The following is a 24,695-nucleotide window of genomic DNA, read 5'->3' as shown; positions in this document are numbered from 1 at the left end:
TTGAGTCATGCTAATGTGTCCAACCTTACCAATAGCTGACAAAAGGGATTTTATAGAAAATCATCAGTATTTATTCCTGCCTTTGTTTTGGAAGATGAAGATATGATCATACAATAACAAACTTTAAAAAAAAAAAGATATGTACAGATATGTAAGCTCAAATGATGAGCATGTGTTACATCTACACAACAAGCATTAGACCTGCTGAGCGATTTGAGAGATTTTCTGCAGCATTTCTTCTGACTGTAGCTGTTCCAGGGTCAGCAAGGACAGACCCAACTGATCCTCCTGCAAAGCAGACAAAGACACTGTAAGAAAATAGCAGTGACGTTCGAGGGACCACAAAATAGTGTAATAACATTTAGATGACTCCATCCCACCAAATGTTGACAAACTTTTTTTTTTTAACCCTGATATATTTAGGTAATGGCTTGTGCTGGCCTTATAGCTGCACCAAACGTCCTTACCCGCCTGAATGGCTGGGCCATCTGCCTCAGGAAATGCTTGGACAGCTGCACTGTCTCATCGATGGTCAGGTTCAGGCTGCCATCTGTGATGTGCTCCTGGATCCAACGGGGCAGCTTCCCTCGCTTGTCTGCTCGGGCGTAACGCTAAGAGGAAGAACCAAGGTGATTAAATATTTGATAGAATGCACCTAACCTACATCAGCCAGACCAGATCTGAGTAATACAGAGGTAACCAGTTTACCTTGTCTGCAAAGATCATAAGGCCATAGTCAGTTTTGCCTCGGATGGCTCTGCCTACACACTGGGCTGCATGTCGCATGGCATCGAAGGTCAGAAAGTCGTTCTCACGTATCTGAAACTGGTCTCGGAGATACTCCAGCCGAGCCTGATGCAGATAGGAAAAGTGTGAGTATTAATTGATGGTAAATTCAGTTTATAGTTAATAATAAAAAAAGTTATACAAATACAGTAGAAATTACGGCAACGCAGAATGACAGGGCAGACCTTGAGGATTCGGCTCTGGGTATACACATAAGGCACTCCAAACATGATCACAGCTCGGCCAAAGTGATGAACTGTGGGTCAATCAGACGCAAAATTTGATTATCTTAGTCTTCTTATGTATAAAAAAACTGTACATCAAATTTTTTAAATTCTCTGTCAGTTAAACTCATAGGTGGCACAATACCACTTATGTTCCAATACTCCCACAGATACTGAAACCTTGAGTATAAATCTTAAAGATGTACCGATGTGACATTTGTTTCTTTAAATACTTTAAACTGACCTATTTTTAATTAAAACAACTGGTTATGCATTGCTGCCATCTCTGCAAGTCATCAAACAGAAACACAAACAGCATATATTTTTCAGTATACTTACCAAAGTCAATCCCCTCAGACACTTTGCCTCTGGCCACTGACAGCAAGATAGCCCCTCTGCCATTTTCACAGGCCTGGAACAACAGGTCAACAGTAAAAAGGTCTTTAGTGTAACACAGTCTTTGACATATAATATCTTTACTAATAAATACACTTGACATACCAGACCACACGTACTGTATCTCCTCTGACATTACTCCAGTCATGGGCTGGATGATAGGGAACCAGCCCTGTGACCAGAAAGTTGCTGGTTTGATCCCCTGAATGGTACGAGACTGAAGTGCCCTTGAGCAAGGCACCTAACCGCTCCGGGCAAGTGTGCTCACTGCCCCTAGTGTGTGTGCATTTACTGGTGTGTATGTGGTGTTTCACTGCACGGATGCGTCAAATACGGAGGTGAAATGGTTGTATCAAGTCAGCTCTATTCATTGTCCTGGTCACTTAAGGGTCACTTAATCTTAATTACTAAATGGCAACAGCATTTAAAAATGAAATTCAAGAATGTCTTCTCACCTCCTGGTACTTCTCCAGAGCCATGCTGGTCTCTGCTGCATCTTGAGTCTCGATGAAGATGAGCTTGTTTCTCTGGATATTTTCCAGAATTCCCTACAGGCCCCAGAGCCAGAGAACAAAACAGAGACTCTTTACAGTTTCTCAAAACGCACATTTTCTAATCAAAACTCCAATAAAATAAAACCTTTTTACTTCCTTACCTGCTCATACCATGAAGCCACAATGTTTTCCATGTAAACGTAGCTTGTGAAAAATGCGACAATCCCATCAGGTACAATGGCAGACATTTCCAGAAGCAGGTTCCCATAGTTTCGGATCACAGCTGTGGATTGCAGTGCATACATCTATTTAAACTATCAGTCTCATTAACAGCACAAATATTTTGTAACAATGGTATTAATATGGCTTGTATTGATCACACATTAAACTACAGTACAGCTTACCAAAATCTTCTCTGGTCTCAAATTTTGAGCTCATTGCCACTTGGTCATTCCCTCGCCCGACAATCTGAGAAAACATGACATATTCAGCTATAGGACTTGGTACCTGAATTTTGAAGCAAAATATATCCAAGACAGTATGTTAGATGAGTGTTCTACAGAACACTTACCAAGGGGCAAAGGCAGGTTCGCGCCAGTGTCATGGTGAAGGAGGCCATAGTGACAGGTCGAAAGTCCAGGATTCGGGGATAGATGTCCAGTGGGGAGAGTGTCTATCAAGAGGAATAATGCAGCACCATATCAAAACACAAGCCTAGTACACTTATTTACAGTCATCAGGTCATATGGGGTCATAAGTAGTCAATTATTTCTTGTATAGCTGCGACTAACATCAGGCGAAAAATATTTTAGATTCTCTACTTACGAAAACATTAATCTGGACCAAAAAAAAAGGATTATGGCAAATTAAGTACATGCAGATGGGCTAAACTGTGGTTAACTTGTTTATTAGAGAGACTGTGTCCACCACAGATGGCATGGATTATAATCTCAGATTAGAAAACAAGCCATATGTAATCTAATAATCAAATGCATGAAGGAGGGTGCTGAGAAAGGAGGCTGCTATGGAGAAGGCTGTTTACCCCTGAGGTGATGATGACTGACTGAAACCTTTCAAACACAGGCTTTATGGCGATGGAGGGGTCCATACAGCTGGAGAATAAACAGTTGACAGTCAGAACCAGTGGCTTCCACAACTATCATTTATTTTTCAGAAGATTTTTTTCCTTCTTACAAACCTGAAGTGAAGGACTGGATTCACTATTGTTGGCGTTTTGTCTTCAAAAGGCTCAATAATAATAGTGAAGCCTGCAAAAGAGATTTATTTATTTTACATGGAAACAAGCTGAAGGCTGCCAATAAATACATTTGGTGTTTGTGGTGGAATCAGAAGAGATGAGTGCTTCTTCACCTTTGCTATAGGTGCTGACGAGTGTAGCAAAGTTGGAGATCAGAGTAACGGCAGAAAAGTCAGCGATGTCTGCAATCTCCAGAGTTCTCAGCAATGAGCGAAGCCTCTCAGCACAGAATCTATGGGGAAGAATAACTAGAGCTCAGCTGACATATTTTCTATATTTCAATATGTTGTACTGATATTGAGCTACAAATAATGTCAATATTGTCACTTAAAATCAAAATTTCCATAATGTACACTGCGCATCAAAACTTTGGGGACACTGTCTTTAATTCTTAGTTACTTTCCAGTTAAGTAGGAAGAAGACACCTGCATTTACCTGCATCACTGCTTGTGTGTGTTTATTCATTTTCGAGAAACTCAACTTCATGCTCATCAAAGTGTTAGAAGAGAAAACCTACTCTTTGTACTAAACTACTGTTACAACCACAGCTTGAAATACTCCCCATTAAAATATATTTAAATGGCAAGATTTAAATATATTTCTATTTTCACAAACTAACAAATGAAACGTGCATTTATTAAAATAATTTTGAAGCTAGATGTCCCCATATTTTTAACATGCAGAATATATTTTTATGCTGTCTAGTGAATGCAGCACTCACTCAACATCAGAGAATGTCTAGGATGTATAAAACAACACAGATTAGCCACACAGGACACATAGCACAGAGACTCACCTGAGGGGCTTGCGGTCAATGCACACCTTCTCATAGATATCTTTCAGAAACTGAGGAGAGCTCTCCTGCACAACATGGTGTATACGCAGCCGAGCTTTCAGGTACTCCAGGAAGCGCTTCAGGAAGCCTACAAAGTGCTCTGCGGTGCGGATGCTACCAGGAACCGCCTCTACAGTGAACGGACCCAGTATAAAAGGTACATCATTTTTATGTTTATGTACTATGGTAGGAATGTTGCTTCTTAAACAATTTAGTTAAAAACGGATTTTATAAAGATGCAACAAACCTTGGAGAATTTCATCTGGCAGCACTGGATTAGACAAGTAGATGTCAGTTTCTCTGGCAACATTGGCTTCTTTCAGTCCCTCCACTAGTCTCCTGTACTCCTCTCGGAGTTTAGCAGCATCAGTTTCCTTTATCCTTTAACAGAAGAACAAAGCTGCAGTTTATACATTTAGCAATGACTTTAAAAGTGTACATAAATGAGTTATGAAGTACCAAGTAACACAATTATATAACACTGTTCTTCACTATGGCAAAGGAATTAAAATACTATACGTGTTTTACCTTGTAACTAAATAAATAAAACTGCTCTATACCAGTTTTTCAATCGTGGAAAACCTCCAGAAAATAAGGGTTCATTAGGGGCTGTATGTTTGACTTTAATGCCAAGGACACCAGTAGCTGTGTCCCATTTAAAGCTGAACCTGTGAGAGCAACAACCATCATGTACATCATGGAATTGTCCTAGATTTTGTCCTAGAAAATAAAACTCCTCACCTCTGAATGGTATTCTGAAGGGTTTCCACATTGGTCTGGCAGCGGTCCAGTGTCCTCCTGGTGATGTTAACACTCATTGAGTCAATGCACACATTGTCTGGATATAAAAAGAAAAAAATGAAAATAAAAATCACACGTTATCGATGCCCCTTTTGAACCTGCCAGGTGAGACAGAGCCTGTTTCTCAGATGAATCTTACCAATGTTGTGAGCTTCGTCAAACACAACAACAGATTTCTTTGCGAGCTCTTTAGAAACCAGGTCTGCGATTTTTGGGTCCAGGAGGTAATGATAACTGTAAACCACTATGTTGGCATGAAGAATCTGCATGAAAAAGTTAAAGGAGAGCAAGAATCATTAGGTCATGTGTCCACTGACCTTCTTCAGTGCATTCAAACAGACAACTAGGTCTACAAATAACCGAAATAACATGATAAACATGGTAAAAATCTTAATGAAATACATACGGAGTAGCGCGCTAGGTAGTACGGGCACCAGCCTTTCTTACGCCCAAAGGCTTTAAGGTCATCTAGGTTGTAAATACCAGAAGGAATGGGCACCTGCCTGCCCACTGCATCAAACTCCTGCACATAGAGAAATAATAAGGGACAAAACAAAATCTTATAAATAGATTGAAAAATCAATTTGCGAGTAAAATCAGATGATAAAAGTCAACGTCAGTCAATAAACAGCATATCACACAAAGTTTACTATATTCAGAATGCTAAGCCCAAAATAAAAGCAACAGCACCCTTAATTTCAAAACACTACATCCTCTGTTTGCTACTGCCATTTACCTCATAAAAACGGCAGACTGGTTGGTTTGGGTTACTGTGACGCTGGGCTCGAATGTATGATGCTGTCAGACTGTGACATTTTCCATCCACCTCTTTACCAAAGCGCAGAGAACTCACCTGTAAACAATGCATTCAGGATCAGTCTGGACTAAATAACATCGTCAATAAGTAACTCTTGAAATGAAAATCCACAAGACTGTCTGCTGTTTTAGATGTAACAACACTTTTAAATGACACTCACTTCAGGATGAATGCACAGATTCTTTCTTGAAGACAGCGCTAGTGCAAGGAAGTTGTTTTTCTCCCCCGTTTCCTTGGTGTAAAATTCCATTAATTTCCTCAGTTCCTCTATCACCTGTAAAACAGAAAAATACAAATCCATCAAACAGCCTTGATGAAACAGGCAGACCACAGAGTCCGTCTGTAACTTACCTTCTCGATCTCAGGCACAGTTCGAGAACAGTAGATCAACTTGGTCACCTCGAGGGGGTAGGTCTGCACAGAGTGTGGAAACCCAAAGAAAGATTTTTGCCCGTTTGTTCATTTCCAGATAAACTAGTTCTACTATTGCTGCCACTACTACTACAACAACACCACAGATCCTCACCCTCTGATAAGCAACAATCAGAGACAGAAGTGAGATGGTCTTTCCAGTCCCTGAGGGCATCTCCAGAACTCCATGGCCCTGAGGACAGAGAGCAGCAGGTAAATTGTGTATTATGTATGGAAGAGGTGGGTAGAGTGACCTGAACCTATACTCAAGAACTGTTATTTCTGGGAAAAAGACTTAAGTAAAAGCAGTTAACTGAAAAAAAAAACAAGCAAAGAAATAAATTTAAAAGCAGCAGGTCAGAAATAACTTGAATAGGTGCACCAAAGTATTAAAAAAAATTGAAAAAGAACAGTTATTTGTGGAAAAGTAACCCACCCAAGACAAGGAGAAGAAAAAAAATCTAGCAGATTTATTTTTTTTATATAAATGTTTTTTAATAGTTTTTTTTTTATGTCAAATTCTTGATAAAGAAATAGTCTGTCAACCTTTTACTGAAAAAGGGCTAAAATAAGGAGGGTATAGAGATCTGCTGCGGGACACGGCAACACGTGATCACAGTGAGCCTCATTGTGAACGTAGTACCATGGCTCCGGGGGGTCCATCGTTTAAGCTCCTCAGCAAATGCTTAATTTAATTCCTTCAGATTCACTTATACTTTCATTTTGTAATAGGTGAAAGTGCGTTTTATGGGACTGCTCTCCTGGGCTTATGATGCTGGCTGCGCGCTGATGGCATATGGCTGGACTGCTAAGGACTGCTTGTTCAGAAGGATTCCAGTAAGAAGGGACATCATCCGCATTCTGTGAATTTTTTTTCTCTCTTCTGATTTTTTTTTACCTGCAGGTAAGTTGTTTTTTTGAAGGCCTTCAGAATTTTTTTGTTATTTCTATTTTTTTTTTCTATACAAGGCAGATTGCGAGACTAAACGACAGCACCACTGTGCTATACATACACAATGAACATTGAGTAATGATCAGTTTAGCTTTAAGGTGTACATCCAGAGTTTTATGGTTGAATGAAGTTGGTCAGTGAATGGATACTGACTAATGTATTTTTGCAACACATTGTTAAGTGGAAAAAAAGAGAAGCGCTATTAAAAGAAAAGAAAAAAAAAGTAAAACTCCTGTTACTGTACGCACTGACCTGATCCATTTTGTTATTCAGACAGAAAGGTAGTACATTTCTACCTGACCCACAAAGTTCTCTAATTTTCTTCTTTTGTTGTGTACGGGGGGAAAAAAGGGGATTTGAAAGGTTTTCCTAGTGTACCAGGTTACAGAATGACAGTGGAATGTATCAGAACACCCAACATCTACCAGCACAGAAAATGTAGCACTACTCTTCTATTTTTTGGACGAAAATAAAACGATAAACCTCAAAAGTTAGACATGCGATTCATCACAAAACAGCACAGATACTGTCACTGGCGAAAACGAATTAAACACAGAAAGGAATTAACAACTAAAGTTTAATGATTAAAATGTGACTGAGTTCAAAGTAGAACACTTTCTTCACAGACATACTCGAGTGTAAGCAAAAAAACCTGAAACAAACCCCTAAAACTGTTTTGAGTACATGCAAATATCTGTAAACCACCCACCTGCAACGACATGATGCCTTAGACTCACCTTTGCGTCCAGAGTCCTCTTGAGCTCAAGCATGTAAGAGTACTGCTCTGGATAAATGTAGTCATATGGGAAATAGACTAATAGCCCATCGATGTTCAGCCTAGTGGACAAAGCAATATCAAAATGCGGCGACGTTTAATGCACAGCAGACATACATGATTCTGAGCTGTGATACCGTCAGCTGCAGGCACTGAGGGGCTTCCCTCTGTGGCACAGACCACAATGCTAACGTTGGAGATACTCACTTCATCTTGGCTGGTGGCTGGCGGCGGGACGCTGTGGCACTGTGCCACCTCCTTTATCGTGTAGGCCACAACTTGGCCGCGGCTCGGCACAATATTAAAACACTATTTAGAGGATAACTGTTAAATAACTTTGGTGCATGTAAACTAACATAACACTGTCTAACGGCACACCGTCGCGTCCAAAAAGCGTATACGCGACCAGGATTGGCTGAACCGCTATAGACGCTTCTTGAGCAGTGCTTTGATTGGACGACCTACTTGTCCATCAAAAATTGCACCGCAGTAAAACCCGCCTACTCACTGAGCCTGCCCGAGCTTTCGATCTGAGAATATAAAATAAAAGTCGGCAGTTAAAGAACCAACTTTTTGCTTTTCTCTCACATCAGATTCTCTTATGAGTTCATTCCATAAAATGACTGTTTTGCATTTTGTCTTTTCTGCTATTTCAATAAAAGAAAAATGCGTGAGCACGATTTTATAATTATTTTAAGTGCATAGTACATATTTTGTCTTTAATGAGAGGGAAACAGTCTTTTGGGCTGTTATATTTGTATAGGCTTTTGTACAGACTTTCCTTCCTTACTGAGCTATATATATATATATATATATATATATATATATATATATATATATATATATGGGATTGGGAGGTGAAACACCGCTGGTGCATGTTGACATAATCACAACTCAGAAAACTTTTTAGAAGTAAGTCATCACATTTTAAAGGAAGATTGCTGAAAAATGTCTTAACATGATGCATCATGATTAGGCTCCACCATTAATCATGCTTAAAGGGGAATTCCACAGATCTTTCAAAATATCTGCATAATTCAGCACTTGACCTTCAGACTGTTTTGACATGAAACGGTACATTACAGAGGAACTTACAAACTCAGATTTTCTTTTCAGTGGAAATGATAGGAATCAGGGGTCACAGTGTCTACAGTGCAAATCTAGCCATTTCATTTACTGAAACCACCACTGAATCTACATGTTTTTCTATGTTAAAATTGCTAAAATAGTACTAAATCTGGAAAAATCTGTTATCTTTTGGGGACTTTTTTGCCTAATATTGCCCTGCATGTCCCACTCCACCGTGAACGTCTTTTAAAAGATACATTTCAGGCCAAAACATTACCTCATACTGTTGAACAGTGTCATAGGTATCAGGCAGCGTATTCTTAGCTATTTCATATAATAACTTTATGTATGGGGGCTTTTAAATGTTGCATACGTATGGTTCCTTTCACCACTGCTGTGAACAATTCAGACTCATTTCTCTAGAACAAACCATTTCACGCCAAATCATCGTGTGACTGTTTACATCCAAATGATTTGATTATGTAGGAATTGCCAATTAACATGACCAGGAACATAAACAAAAATGGTCAGTTTTGATTGGTTGACTCCATGTAACACACTAGAATCAAAATCACTGTATTAGTCAGGTACTCTTGCATGTGTATGAGGAAGTTGTACACTGTCTTTAAAATGCAGAATACAAACAGTAAACAAATAATACAAATAAATACAACACACAGTGTCCTGAACCGGAGGGTATTCTCTGAAATAGGTGATGACTAGGGCGAGAAGGATCTGCAGTGATCTTCCCCACTTGCTCCTTTATCCGTTTACTCATGCAGGTCTTAGACGGACGACAGGTTACACCTGATGATCTTTTCAGATGAGTGGATAATGCGCTACAGTTTGCCCTTGGACTGAGCAGATAGAGTGCCAAACCAGACGGTTATAGATGAGGACACGGTGGACACAGCCTGTGTATTGTAATAATTATAGACCAAAACAGCAACAGAAGTCTAGAACATTTTATTTACATAACCATTTTAAATCTTACATTATAATACATATCAATAATGGAATGTATGGTTGTATAATACCCCAAGATAAAAATGGGCCTCCCATAATAATAACTTACTTTTGAATTTGTACGTAGCATATTATTAGTGATCGAGATCATGAGCTAGTTTTAACCATATATTGTGCTGAAAGTAACAAGCAAGCTGTCTGAATTTCACTTCTATGTATTTGACTGGTTTTTGTTAGTCTACTCAAAATGACAACCTATATAAGGCAGCCAAATTCTCAGTCCCTTTACCTTCAATATGTTGTTTGTATTTTGATTGTAAAAGTACAAAACAATGAATACATTATCTCTTAAACATTCTGCACTTCCAGTTCACACGGCCTGTAATACAGAAAAAGATGTTGTCTCCTTTGTTTACTATCAATAAGTCATAATCTCTCTGATTCACTGAAAGAGAAACCATCTGTTTGCAAATTAGTTAGCTGGTGATGACAAGTTCGCTGTTTCTCCTCCTCTGAAATGTAAAGATTGTTCAAACCAGTTTTTATAGTGTCTCTGGAGAACTAGCACACAAGTGCAAGGTCATGCAATGATAACCTCATTACAATACCTAAACAAAGCTCCAGTCCTGTAAGACCTCAGTCCAGCACTATTTGGTGGACTAAAGCCCATGCATGCATAGGCAACCTATGTAAATCTGTGAAAATCTCAGTTCCTTCATCTCCAATATGTTGTTTGTATTTTATGTATAATAAAGTACAAAACAAAACAAACAAACATAAAATCAAATCTCCAGTTCAGAGGTACTGTAATACAGGAACAGATGCAGTCATAATTCAACTTTGATTTTGACCAATGATGTGTCATCGTCTCTGTGGTTCACTGAAACCATCTGTTTAAAAATGAGTCCACATGCTTGAGCAGGGAAACTTCAGTCTTTATGGATGCCAACCCTTCAGGACTGGAATTGAACACCTCTGGACATCCCTGGTGAATCTGAAGGCATTTTGCTGACTCACAGCTCACACCTCTCCTCCACGCTCTTGTAACGGTCCATGATCCTGAGAACGTCCTCCAGGATGGACGGTCCAAGGTCCAGGTCTAGGCCCGCAAGGGACTCAGAGCGGGACATGCTCGGAGACAGTGCAGGCGACTCGCTGCGGTCACTTCGCAGGTCCTCGTTACTCAGGCCGGCGTCAGAGTCCAAGCTCAGACCTCTACTTGGGTCCAGTGGCCCGCAGCCCTCGGACATGGAGTCATCTGAAGAGGCCTCGGAAAAAGAGCCATTGGATGGAACCAAGTGTCTGAGGATAGGGATAGAAGCTGAAAGAGTGAGGTCATTGCAGGGTTCTCTGCAGCAGCCTATCACTTCCTCGCATACGGACATGGAGCGCTGCTGCTGATGATTGTGGTGATTCTTGTGCTGCTCCTGCTGGTTGGGGTGGTTCTTCTGCTGCTCTTGCTGGTTGTGGTGGTTCTTCTGCTGCTCCTGTTGGTTGTAATGATTCTGCTGCTCATGGGGGGAGTTCTCCTCCAAATGTAGACGAGGAGGTTTAGGAGGAGGCTGTTCAGGTGCAATGAAGACAGGCATTGAGATGGTGCTTTTGAGATGAGAAGTGTGGTGGGAATTCCGATGGGTGTCATATGTGTGGTTCAGGCCTTTGGGGCTCACATCAAAAATATCATCCAGGTGCCTGTCCATGCTGTTTGAGCGGTGGTGGTGTGGTCTGGTTAGAGCAGGCAACATATCCAGTTTGCCTTGCAGGAAGCCAACGTCACCAAACATATCGCCCTGACCCTCCGGACCAACATGGGCGCTGTGGCGCACGTCCCCCAGTGGAGGGCTGATCATATCACCAGACAGAACGTCCCTCAATTTTAACTTTTTGCCCCGCTTGGGTGTGGATGTCTTTAAGTACATGGGCGTCTTGGCTGGCATTCTGTTTCCCAGAATTCAGAGAGTAACACCAACGCCTTCTTTGATGATGTAGCTGTTAGGTTAAGGAGTTAGCATGAGTAGATTTTTTGTCCAGACATTGGTCAATTGTTACTTGTTCCTCCTTTGCCACACAAAAAAGTGACAGGTATATGGAATGCTAAAGTTTTCCTCTGTTCTTTTTGGACAGGTGTCCAATAAAATGCCCTTTTCAGTCCAATATCAAATGTTATGCCACCACAGTTACAGCTCACAATGATGATGCAATGAAAACAATGACCATCAGCATTCTTTTGTAGAAAAAAGAGGAAGATGTTCCAATTCTTTGTTGTTCTTTAGTATTTTTGGCTGCTTGCTTGCAGTTGAATATTCTGGCTGCCTCTCAGTCTGCAGCTCCCTGGAGATCAGGAGCACCTCAGCAGGTCATGAAATGTGTCATCAGAATGCTGCTGTGTGAGTCTGTAGAAAGAAAAAAGTAGATTTACAACCAGGAAAATTAGGCTGGGAAAGCATAACTGAAAAAAAATCACATAATAAAAGTGCATCTACTGAGAAATCAATTTGAAAGTATAGAAAAAACAACCCTTTTCAGATTTTCACAAAGACTTACTGGCCCCAAATCATATGTCTGCAAACATTTCATGCATTCCTAAGAGTGTTGTTGCCATTTGTTTGGTTTTTGAAAGGGGTGGCACTAAAGGCTTTGCTTGCGTAAATGTTTTTTTATGTGTGTGCTCTGAACCCACCCTATGAGCACGTAGACTGGTCACCAGAAGCATTTGTGGAAACATTAAGGAAGAGAGGGATACAGTTGCAATACTTCATTTTTGGCCTTAGCTGAGAGCGACTTATTAATGTCTTTTTCCTGTTCCAGTAAGACAGGACATCTGATACAGCAAGATAAAAAAAGATGCCGAACCTTATAAAGAACAAGTCTCCTAAACCTGCCTTTATTTAACTATTCCCTTTGTACAATCTTACTCTAATCTACGGATGGCTCAATAATGTAAACGACAGAAAAGACTGCACTTAATTGTAGGCTATACAAACAGAATATCAACTAATTAACTACACACACTTATACTTTCAAAGCCACTTGGATTGATCATAACATAGATTTTCAGTCGGGCAAAGAAGTGGGGAACGCATAAATGGGATAACAACAAAAAACGAAAAGTACATGAGATCTATTTTAGGCAATAATTTAGTTTCTGACTAAATAAATGTAGGGATCCACTGGATGTTAACAGTGTTACATGCCACCTGCGCAGAATATAGTTATCATAATAAACTATTAAGTATTATTGAAAGACGGCTCAGTTGGTAATTATGTGGTAATGATAACACCATCAGGGAAAATGCTGATACTGCTGATCGTGATAATTCTGCAGAAGATGATCCTTTGTCCAAATTTACATCATCGTCCAAGTTTACACCCAGATTACTCTTGAACTACTGTTCCAAAACTCACAGGTGTTTTTGTACAATGCAGATGTATGCTGTTGGCCAACATCTCTCACATCACTTTTCATCCCTTACTTCACCGACCAGATGCCATCCATTTGGTCCTTGATGTGTTACTTCATTTTAGTTTGTAAGCTATGCTTGCAGATCGTTCACAAACAGGGCATTTAGTCCCAGCACTCCATGTCTTTTATGCTATAAAGTATCAGGTACACACTTAACAGAGCTCAAAAGGATTGGAATGAAGACTAAGTTACTGTAGTGTAGCTACTGCAGTCGAGACACAGTTGGTGGCAAAACCAGACTGATAAACCAGACCGTTTTAGTAACCCTCTTTAACTGGAGCCTCGTTTGGCTGTGGAAAGGCAGCCTGCTGCTGGTAAAGAAGCAGGAGGCCAATTTGTGGCCACCAAGAAGGCCAGACACACCCCAAGGTTGTTCCTGAACTGAATCTTGTTTTAAAATGCTCTTGTCTCTGGCAAGAGAACAAAAGCTACTTTTTATCTCTCTGTTTCTCTCTGGAGGCCATCTGAGTGTTCACAATCTGCTAATGCGATGTACTCGCCTAAGGCAACCCAAAACTTTCAGAACTTAATTTTACAATTAAACTGAAACATATATGAACTAAGGAAACCACTCACATCCAAACACGGATAGGTTGGAAAAGGAATATAATACTGCATAAAAATCTTAGGCCAAAAAAGATATGTAAAGATATTTATCTGGACAGTGAGCGTAGATTTGTTAGAAAAACAACTAGCTGGTCAATCCCTTAGTTTAACAAACTCCTGGCTGGAGTGCATTGACTGAAAAACACAACCAAAGTTGAAAAAACAAGAAAACCTCGTTTACTTTTCTGTTTATTTGCCTTTATTCTAATGTTATTCTGTTTTTACAGATAAAAAACACAATGGTGTTGATTTTGCTCGGTACTGTATGTGCTATTGAACTGAGGTCTGAAAGGGGGCTCTGTGTGTAAACTGGGTTTTTAAAAGGATATGATTGCAGGCTGACCTTCAGGACATGCCCTGGTCCAGCCCGTTCCCTCTCTCTCACTCACACGGGCCTTATGTAATCACTAAACACGGTTAGTCCCGGAGATCATCCAATTCCCGGATTTCCCCAGTTAGGCACTCGGTGCCACCGCTTAGAACTGAGAAACCCCACACCCAGCCTGGGCTCTCTCACCATCACATCAGTCAGACCTCGGGGGGATTCTTCACATAGCAAGTCTGTGCACAACACAAGCTCTCTCTAGTTAGCCATCAGAGTAAGTTGGTCCATCTTTTTCTCACGGAACGTCATATTCAGTTCACTTAATGATCTACAACTAAAGCACATGGACAATGACACATCTTATTACAATTTAAAGGGAAAAAAGTGGGCTAACGTTACATCTGACAGTCATTTTACTGAAGACAGCAGCGTTGTTTATTTTGAAAAATCGAATCGAATATCAAACCGTTACTGGCATTAGCACAGCCTGTACCCCACTTCAGACAAAGTGTCTTAAACACCAAAAGTTTAGTAAAAAAAAAAAAAACCCAAAAAAACAGCAGGTACTTGCCCTTTGTTGAACGTTGTTATTTCAGTCGTTATGCGTTCAGCAGGACAGGTAAACCGCTCCTGTCCTGAGCGGGGCAGGTAAACCGCTTACTGCACTGAGACCTGAGGAGTGAAGACAGAACAGCGCGAGAAACGAGAAGTAAAGCCTGGAGGCTGTGAGAGTCACATTTTTTCCCACCCGTACTCCGACAAACCCCGCCTCCCTCATCGTGATTGGTTAGTAGTTCATTCTCACTCTGATCTTCTACGTGGCTCCGATTCTCACTCTCCGTTTGTTATTTGCATATTGGGCTAGGATTGGCTAGTGTTACCCGCCTCTTGCGCTGCGATTGGCTAGCACTTTATATTCGCCAACCGGTCGGTCCTCTTCGTCCAGTAAATCGGTAAAACGGTCACGTGAGCAAGTGCGTTTGGGTGGTCATGGTAACTGATCATGTGAATAACACGAATAAAACACGAGTTTCAAAATAAGCTCTTTAATAAATCGTCTATGAATTGTTAATAACACACGCCTACTGTATTTATACATTCTGCTTGTTTCCTGAAGGATAGACCCTGCTTGATACTTGTGTTGGTTTATTTACAATGATAACTTGGGTCTTTAAAATATAAAATCTGATTTTAAAATTTATTTACTAGACACAGAAAGGCGTTTTATAAGTTTTAAGGATTTCAAGGATTTTGAATCATTATATACTTATCATCATTTACAAAGCTATTTACCTCAAGATTTGACCACCACTTCAAATATGAGCTATTCTAGGTGTTGGTTTTATCACAAGTCTACAGTTTTCTCAGTCATATCAGAGTCATCTACAGCTCTGTAGATCATTTTGGGCACATCTATATTGTCTGCTGTTTAAAGCTTCATAGCTTCTAATTTCATACTAAATCATTTTGGACACTGTTCTGAAAAACTGGTCTGATAGAAGTGTGGAAAAGAGAAATTAGCCTCCACACATAATAAGTGTTAAAACTACTATTTGCACACATTTATTGGAGAAATGTAGAGAAGTGTACTATATGGATACAAACAGTGTTAATACATCAGTATGTACATTCTTATGTGAATGTTTTCTCTGATTGTCAAAATATGCTATGCTGCAGGCTAACACTGCTGTGCACTGAATTGACATTATAAGAGTAACCTCACCAAAATATCCCACACACATAAGCAAGCTTGGTCCAAAGTGGTGGTTTAGTTGCTTCGACAGCAGTAGCCTCTGTTTTAAGTGACTGGTGTTATGTCATAAGTGTAATAACCAGTTTACTTTCATGCAATGTCATTTCAGCTGTTAAGGAGCGTTAGCTTATTTGCAACATGAATGCAACATTAGTCATATATTGATCACTGAATAACGTCATAGTACAGAGGATGAACTGGCACTTGAGGGAAAATATACACAGGACAAAACATATCATGATTGGAAGATGTCAGAGGTGGATGAAGTACACAAATCATGTACTTGAGTTAAAGTAGAGATACCCAAGGTAAAATATTACTCCAGTAAAAGTAGAAGTTCCTCCCTTTAGACCTCAACTTGAATAAAAGTATCAAAAGTAAAAGTACTAAAAGAGTAATTATGGCTCTGATGTCCTGTTATCCTTTTTGTAACAAGACTCGTTTCATGAACTCATTTCAGGTGAAAGTCCTCCAGCGTCTCTCTTGGTAAACCAGTCTTTTAACAGAACGTCATTAATTAGTGACGCTGACGTCTATTAAAATGATCATAAGCACAAAACACTGAAGGTCAACAGTTTCCATCAGGGAGAACCGAGTGGCTCTGAAATCACTTTTACACACAAGCAAAGTTTCAGATTACTTTGTAAATTAGTTACAAGTTGAATAAAAACTGGCTTTAAACTCAGGATCACAAATAAGTTTTCCTTTACTGTGTTGATCTGTAGGCCTCAGTTCATAAACATAAACTAACCCAAACTAATTTACTATAAAATGAAAGTGTTTGTATGAATTCAGAAAAAAAGAAACACGCCAGTCACGACTGCATATGTGGACATATTTCTATATTGTGGTCTATTTACACAAAGTTAGGTTAGTTCATCATTTAGGTGACGGATGTGCTCCCAAATTTTTACGCTGCTGCGCTGACGTTGAACCGTGTGCTGCACTGGGTCGGTATGACCAACAGGTCAAAACAAGCTCAGAACAAAGTGATCACTGTGCCCTGATTGGTGCTCTTGCTTTGCGCTTCTTTTGTTTTGGCATGTTACGTTTTTATACACACAGAAACCAAAAGGACCTACTCAAAATGTAGGAGTAAAAAGTCAGATATTTGACTTTGAAATGTAGTGGAGTGAAAGTAAAAAGTCGCCCAAAATGGAAAAACTTAAGTAAAGTACACATACATGAAAAAAATACTTAAGTACAGTAACAAATTACATTTACTTAGTTACTGTCCACCACTGGTAACCTCTAACATATAACCTCACCAAAATATCCCACACACATAAGCAAGCAACATAGTCCAAAGTGGTGGTTTAGTTGCTTGGACAGCAGTAGCCTCTGTTTTAAGTGACTGGTGTTATTATGTCATAAGTGTAATAACCAGTTTACTTTCATGCAATGTCATTTCAGCTGTTAAGGAGCGTTAGCTTATTTGCAACATGAATGCAACATTAGTCATATATTGATCACTGAATAACGTCATAGTACAGTGGATCAACTGGCACTTAGAGGAAAAATACACATAGGACAAAACATCACAATTGGAAGATGTTTAACAAATATTTGACCTATGAGTAGCTGTACAGTGGGACTCTGTCTTTCTCTCTGTCTCTCTTGTGCAGATTCATCAATGAAATGCACCAATAGTGAGCTGCCCTTAGCTAGTCTATTTGTTAGTGAATTAGTCAATTTAATGTTTGTTAACCAGTATCGCAAAATTAGGCTTTGTAATTCTAATACTGCAATACTGCACTGTATCATAACATGCTGACAAACCTCTGATGTCGTAGACGAGCGTTTTTGTGCATCTTTTGATGACATTCACATAATCCAACTAATGCAGGCTAATCTTTAATCATGTTACATTTAGGGATCTCCTGTATGTTTTCAATTTATCACAAAGCATCTCACTCTTTCCATATGTAGCAGTATTATCACAATATAGTACTTTGTCCACAGCAAGCAGTACTACTCCCTAGTGTATGTGCGCACTGAATCCTGAGGGTAATTAATATAATTTCAGACTGCTGAGTAGTGCAAGAGCATTGCAAGTGCTTGCTTGTTTGTTTTTCCCTTGTTCAGCATTGTTGTAATTCTCATTTGGCAGACCACCGTACTCTGCTGTAGGTCTTTCCACTGGATATATGTCTCAAAGTGATGCTTTTTACCACAGGCCTATAACACACTATAGACATTCAGCTAGACCTTTAACATCAAATACAGACAAAAAGGTTTATTTATGTAACAAAGAAATCTGTGTCAGCCAAAGACATGGATATTGTTATTCCCACTTGGGACAATAAAAAAACATCTTGTGGTAAATTACAAGAAATTACAAAGACAAGAAAGCGCAGACATGTGTGCTTTAGCGCCGCAGCACACACAGCCACTGACAGGCCGTTTCAGTCCCGAAGCAATTGAGCTTTTTCTAAATTAGAAACATTTGTTTCACAGCTCTTGCAGAAGTTTTGCCAGGGGATTAACTGCAGGCGCAAAATGAGCATAAACAGCATCAACAAGTTACAGAACATGCCTGAATCCAGGCTACTGGGTGTAAAGATCATTTAATAAGTTAAATTACCTTGAATATTCAAATCAGCACTTTGCTTATGAGAATGTTACTTGACACCAGCTTTAATATTTAATATCACTTAGTTACTTTTAGAGGCATTACACACTTCAGTCGTCTGATTCCCATTATGACCAGTATGAATAATCCTCACTCTATCTGAAATGGAGCATTACACCACTCTGAATCACAGACTTTACCTCTGAATGATTTAATTATGTAGAAATTTTGAAAAATCCCCTCTAAGGTGTTGTAACTAATCATGAGTCATGAGCACAAAATTGCACAAGTGGTGATATATGGGGTCCAAAAAAGGGCTCCACTATGGGCCTCAGTGCCCCCCACTGCCGGTCGTTACACTACTGCTATTGCTAAACCATTCAAGACTCAACACAGTATAACATTACAGCCAATAAACAAAATAGTCTTCATAGTATTCAAGACAAAGTAAGACTCTCTCCCAGTAGTTTTTTTAACAGTGACTAAAGTTGTAGGCCTTCTGAGGGTCCCCATTTCCTGCTCGGATAGAATCTGCAGGTCAGATCTAAAAGTCAGGGGTCTCAGAGTGGGTTCAGCTGCTGGTCGGCTCTGACGCAACATAACAGCTCATTGCATGAGACCCTTCACTGGTCAGCTAACGCCCCTCCCTGTAAAATAATGCCATACCGTAAATCCCACAAAAAAGCCATTGTATATTTGCCTGTGTGGACATGCTTCAGGCACAGACCACTCAACTGAAGAAACTAAGGAGGACAACTGACCATGCAGAAAGAGAGTGACCTCATCAGGAAGAATTCTGGGAATCTGTGGGATGTGAGCATGTGGTTCACATTAGGCCTGGGGTTCTGTTTTTATGGAGCTTCACACACAAGGTTGAGACGCTGCATGCCTGAAGGATGCCACACTGGCCAGAGGTGGAAAATCAAGGCTGTAAATTAGTTTTTTGGCTCGCCATTAACACCCACAGCGATTACACAGTCATGATTCCCTGCTGAAGCATAGCATCCTTTCGCTTTCCTCTAGTCACTTGTGTGAAAGGGAACTGACTACTCATGCATTGTAGTTTGAGACAATATGCTTTATTATGTTTAATCATATTTGCTCCACCATGACGATTTCTCCAATATATAAGATATAGAACGTTTATTCAGCTTCACCTATCTGTGACTTTCTTCAGATGATCTCTGCAACCTGTTAAATAATTGTGTAATTATTTTTGTGAAATAGCTGTGAAGTTTGACCTCCAAGTTGGAAAAATCCATTTGAATATCCTGCACCCAAGCTAATTCCCATTCATAGATTCTGAGTTTCTCAAGAGCTCTGACTTTCCCAAGTTGCTCATCCCTGGTGTCATTTCAACATGCTGACGCTCACAGAACAATAAGTCATAGTTTGCTTTAAGTGTTTTGAACAGACTATTGAGTTTCTGTTTCTGTATGACATGCTATTTATGTATGATGTCAATAAATACAGGGGATACTTGAATAAGTGTAACATTCAGCTGCTCTGTGCAAGATTTCTTATCAATCTGTATGTCTTTGTGTCATTTCTCAGCACTACATCAATAGCGAATTGCCACAGCTTTCATCCTCTTTTAAAGTAAATTAAGCACTGAGCAGACAGAGCTGTAATCCAAATGTAAACTTTTTAAGAGGCTTTAATACACATACAAAGCAGGCAAGCCAGTGCTATTTTACAAGTGTCTATTATTTTCCGACCTCAAACAGTTAAATCACAGTCTTTTGGGTGAGAAGTATTCTGATGGACAAACATGGACATAAACAATCACCAGCAAAAACAGTATTTGTTGTGTTTTGGATGCTGGTATGCAGGTCAACCAGTAAGATCATGATGGGTGACCAGCTAAACCCAGTAATAGACCACCATAAACCCTGTTTTTCCAGCAGGGTAGAACAAAAATTGTGTTATTCATTTCAAATGTTTTTTTCCCATGTATGGGAACAATCCCACTGCTATGATAGTTCCAATGTATTCTTTGTCATATAATTGAGATAATGTTAGCATGGAGGCAAATTCGTCATTGTTTCCAGTGTGCATAGTTTCACTCAGCTACAACATAATCCAGAGTAAACTAGGAACTTTATGTAACGATTCTAAACAAAAATGACAATTTCTTGATAGCCTGAACAGGATTTCTGCTGATGTTCGGCAAAGCTTGTCCAACTTGGCAACTGCTGCCATGAAAAAGTGTGCAGATTTGTGGCAGAGCATGGATATGTCAATAAGTTTTAAATAATTCATAATCATAACATCACTGATGATGCAGAGGCTGTGTGCATGATAAATTTGTAGGTGGAAGGATATTTTAAAAGTGTCAGCCCTTGACAAATAGGCCCAGGATCCCTAAACGGACTGTAGACTGATTCAGAAATAGTTTGTTTCTGGGAATTTTTCCGATATTTGTCCTGCAAGGCGTCCTGCACGTTTCCTCTCTGTGCCAGTTTTGCCCTTGCCGTGTACAAGCAGAAACAGAGTGTAGGGCACAGGATATGAGCACAATGCAAAACACACGAAAATAGAGCAACACAATGAGGAGGGAGCATTAATATGATTATATTTTAAGTCCAGTACCCTGACAGATCACATGAGTGTGTTAAATATCGGTGTAACAGGGAACTTGGTCCCTGAAGGTGTGGGTGAAGGCTCACAGTAGTAAGGCAATGAAAGAGGACCTGGGAAAAGCCACAGCTCAGCGGGAAAAGAAACAAACACAGCTCATGGTCCATTTAAAGCAAATAGATCCCAGAAGGCCAAGGGGAAGGCGAGTTTATCTAGAGATACTATATTGTGGGAAAAGAGGGGACTCCGTTTAAAATATCTCTGAACAGCTCTCTTGCCACATTATAAAGCAGGCAATGTGCTGCTGAGAGGCTTTTCTGTACAGAAAACTATGTAGACTACACTACTCACAGTTTAGCACATATTAGTATTTGCAGCAAATGCTTATAAACAGACAAGCCTTCTTGATTTAGTGAAAACCTTAATATCAAACATTCTGCCATTTAAAAAGAGACAGGAAAGTGAAATCTAGAAAATCAAGCTTTAAACGCTGAGCTTTTGGAAAAACTTCTTTCCGTACTATTTTTATCCTCTTTCAACCATAGCATTAAATTACATAACAAACCATTTTCATCTGTTTTGTTCTATTTATTCATGTCATCTTGTGTCCAAAAAAGGAAAGGAGAATGGTTTGCGAGTGGAAAGGGAGGCCTTGCTCCGTGAGTGAGGTTTTTTCCACCAAAGGAAGCAACGGTTTTGTTTTCAAGTCTCCTGAACAGACACGGAGTCTCTGTTCCACTGCCTGCTGCAGAAAGTGGTCTTCCCAGGAACAAAAATGTGCATGGGGTGGAATTCCTAAAAGAAGGAGGGGGTGGGGCAGGAAACGGGATGAGGAGGTCCAAGGGAGGCTCAAAGCTCAGATCGCATGGGAATTGCAAACAGGACAGTTAAAGACATTTGGCAAGATGCAGCAGAGTCTGGTTTTGGAGGCACATATAATACCTAGCCTCAGATCCAATTACCTTGTGGATGAGCCTTTATTCTTTAGAAATTGTTTGCATCTAAACCAGTCCTACAGGGGCAACCATGACAGTTTTGATTTGGCATTGTGCCAGATGGTGCACCAAAACTATATATATGTGGTTTAATTTTGGCTGCAGGATGTATATGTAGTGCAGGGATGGAGAACTGTGGGCACCAATAGTCTGGTAATCAGCTCTACACCACCTTAACCAGTACCTGCTGAATTTAGGTGTGTTTGAGCATGAAAATTAATTGTGCATGATTCTGGCCCTGTAAGAGTGGAGTTCATAATTTCAGATGTAGTGGATCAAACCTCACAATGATCCCACAAGCAATGATGAAAAATGGTTTGACTTGTTTGATTCTTCTTTTTTTTGTGGGCAAAATCATGCGGCAGCAGTGGACCTGAGGAGGTTCCACTAGAAGGGTGATGTAAAAATGAACAAAGGGTGCATACTGAATTTTGTGGTCATGTGACCAAATTGTTTCGCATGAATATGAGCATCTAATGTGTGTCTACACTTCTTGCACCTTCTATAAACAGATTTCCAAAACATCAACAATAACGGTGTCAACGGTGCATTAAAAAAAAAAAAAAAAAAAAAAAAAAAAAATCACCAAACGACTACAGATACCACCTGTTTCAATATCGTTTATACATGCCATCATCAACTTGGCTTTTCACCTCATCGTTTCACCTCAGGAGAATCACTGATGCCATCTTTACCTCATTACTTTATTACTTCAAGGGAGGTTTATTAATGGAGGGCCAAGTGAAGAGGCAGCTTCAAAAGAACTTGCACATAAACCACAGCAGTACCTGCTGAATTAGCTGACAGCAATAAAATACTTAAAATGTTTCATATTTCAAAACTATTTTAAGTTTGATTCTATGTTCATTCAGAGTTTCAGGTAACAAACTACCTGTTATCTGCTAGTAACGGATAGAGCTTCAACAGCTATTCTAGCAGAGTAAAGCTAAAGACCACACAGCTATAGCTTACAACAAAAAGAAAGGCAACACACCGGTTTTAAATCAAAGCCTGTAGACAGACAAAGCAGGTATTTATACAATGTTTGTGCATTATATTCAGACTTCTCAAAAACTCTCCGCAATAATATATTTACATGGGCAATTTAGTTAATTAGCTGAGAACAATATCCATTCTCCACCAAAAGTGTAGGTCATTTGGTGAAATAATGACGAGTTAAAGTTTTTTTCCTGTAGATGTAACATCAATCTGAGATCCTAGACTACATGAAATCTTAATACATCCAGCACCCATCAGCACAGAAACCGAAGACGGTCAGACTCTGTTCTTTTGTATGAACTCTTCGTCTAAAGTAAAATGATTAAGTTCCAAAGCGAGAGATAGGACCAGTTATAAAGCAGGATTGATGCAGTCACCAACAAGATAGGACATTAAATTACAAAATTAAACTCAAAAAGGAATTACTATGTATTCATGTATAAATAATGGATTTATACTAAATGTAACTGAGCTAAACAGATTCCTCACATATACACAACTAATATTAATACTTGAGAATCCTCAGGAAAATACAAAAATATCAACAAAATACAAATCTATCAAAATTCTATTTGTCTGTTAAGCTAGTTGCTTTGTGGCTCTGCTACACAATTACAGCCTACAGAACTAACTCATCTAGCTAAAGAAGGTTGTCCCTCTACTGCAGTGGAAAAAAAGAAGCAAAAGGCAGGCTGATTCCCAAGTACTACCAGCGTAAGAAGAGACACCTCTGAATGACCCATTTCAACTGTAAGAAGATCAACAATGCTATATATACTCGAGCCTTCCCTCCATATAATGTTGCCTTAAGAGGATTACAGGTAAAAATAAACAACGTTGAATTCTCGCAAAGGCTCTGCTCTAAGTGTCTTTAAATCAGTAACAAAGAGGCAAGACTGACCAGCAGACACGGACTAATTTCAAGAGCAGCTTTGCATGCTAGACAATTACAGTGCTGGAGGTTTAAACAAAGGAAAACTAAAATAGCCACAACACTGCTTTATAGATTCATAAACCAAATTTAGCTGATATTTTATTCCAGGCCAGCTGGCCCTACTAAAGAGTTATTGCTGTCTCATAAAAACCTGGTGGTGTCAAAATTTACAACGTGGTATTGGGTGGGGGAAAACACTGAATTTATGACTGTTTACAATGCACCACATTAAAAACAAGTGAAAAATCTTTTCTCATTACTTGTGTTTGCTGCGAGTGGCCACTTAGTCAGTTTGCTTGCGTGGAAATTGAAACCAATGACGTAATTAAGGCTCTAAGCATTAAACATTTGGCAGATCCATTTCACTGAAACCAAAAGCATTCTCCTTCTGACTACACATCCATCGATTTCAATGCCTTTCACCTCAAGTGATTTGTTGGGGAATTTTCATTTACAAATGAAATCAATCATTAATTGTCCTTGGTTTAAATGCAGACTACTGCTGGGATTTTTGTGACGGGCATGAATGGAGTGATGACTTATTCATGATGGAGGAGGGTGTGTACATGGCTGGGAAAAGGGGAAATGACTCATGAGGTTTAGAGACAATAACTGAAATCGTATGAACGGTAGCAATGACGAGTCCCTACTTAGTGAAAACACTTGGCCATCTTTCAGACCCGCA

The 24,695-nt window shown here is 39.6% G+C and overlaps 2 protein-coding genes across 2 annotated transcripts; both read right to left on the bottom strand.

The window, feature by feature from the left end:
• Positions 1 to 48: 48 nt before the first annotated feature.
• ercc2 (excision repair cross-complementation group 2) lies at positions 49 to 8,131 on the bottom strand. The gene is made up of 23 exons (XM_017694824.2): positions 7,957 to 8,131; positions 7,712 to 7,811; positions 6,138 to 6,215; positions 5,963 to 6,025; positions 5,772 to 5,885; positions 5,531 to 5,647; positions 5,201 to 5,317; positions 4,934 to 5,057; positions 4,735 to 4,831; positions 4,241 to 4,374; positions 3,955 to 4,123; positions 3,272 to 3,390; positions 3,099 to 3,168; positions 2,943 to 3,012; positions 2,472 to 2,573; positions 2,305 to 2,368; positions 2,062 to 2,183; positions 1,862 to 1,954; positions 1,350 to 1,422; positions 972 to 1,042; positions 709 to 852; positions 468 to 611; positions 49 to 288 (listed from the first exon to the last, which is right to left on the bottom strand). The coding sequence occupies exons 1-23, from the start codon at positions 7,959 to 7,961 to the stop codon at positions 196 to 198; spliced, it is 2,283 nt and encodes a 760-aa protein (XP_017550313.1). The 5' UTR covers positions 7,962 to 8,131; the 3' UTR covers positions 49 to 195.
• Positions 8,132 to 9,767: 1,636 nt separating this feature from the next.
• zgc:154093 (uncharacterized protein LOC777623 homolog) lies at positions 9,768 to 14,406 on the bottom strand. The gene is made up of 2 exons (XM_017694830.2): positions 14,196 to 14,406; positions 9,768 to 12,176 (listed from the first exon to the last, which is right to left on the bottom strand). The coding sequence occupies exon 2, from the start codon at positions 11,718 to 11,720 to the stop codon at positions 10,797 to 10,799; it is 924 nt and encodes a 307-aa protein (XP_017550319.1). The 5' UTR covers positions 11,721 to 12,176; positions 14,196 to 14,406; the 3' UTR covers positions 9,768 to 10,796.
• Between the last annotated feature and the right edge of the window lie 10,289 nt (positions 14,407 to 24,695).

The sequence above is a fragment of the Pygocentrus nattereri genome, chromosome 17 (genome assembly GCF_015220715.1).
Source record: "Pygocentrus nattereri isolate fPygNat1 chromosome 17, fPygNat1.pri, whole genome shotgun sequence".
In the NCBI taxonomy this organism is placed as follows: Eukaryota; Metazoa; Chordata; class Actinopteri; order Characiformes; family Serrasalmidae; genus Pygocentrus; species Pygocentrus nattereri.
The sequence above is the reverse complement of the archived record's forward strand: the minus strand, read 5'-3'. Positions and strand labels throughout refer to the sequence as shown.

What these genes read in the sequence shown, in the direction of transcription:
- ercc2 (XM_017694824.2), bottom strand. An exon ending in ACTACCTAGCGCGCTACTCC is followed by an intron (nt 5,058 to 5,200) that starts GTATGTATTTCA and finishes TTTTTCATGCAG; the next exon opens with ATTCTTCATGCCAACATAGT. An exon ending in ATTGACCGCAAGCCCCTCAG is followed by an intron (nt 3,391 to 3,954) that starts GTGAGTCTCTGT and finishes TCTTCCCCATAG; the next exon opens with ATTCTGTGCTGAGAGGCTTC.
- zgc:154093 (XM_017694830.2), bottom strand. Translation starts at nt 11,720, where the DNA reads ATGCCAGCCAAGACGCCCATGTACTTAAAGACATCCACACCCAAGCGG.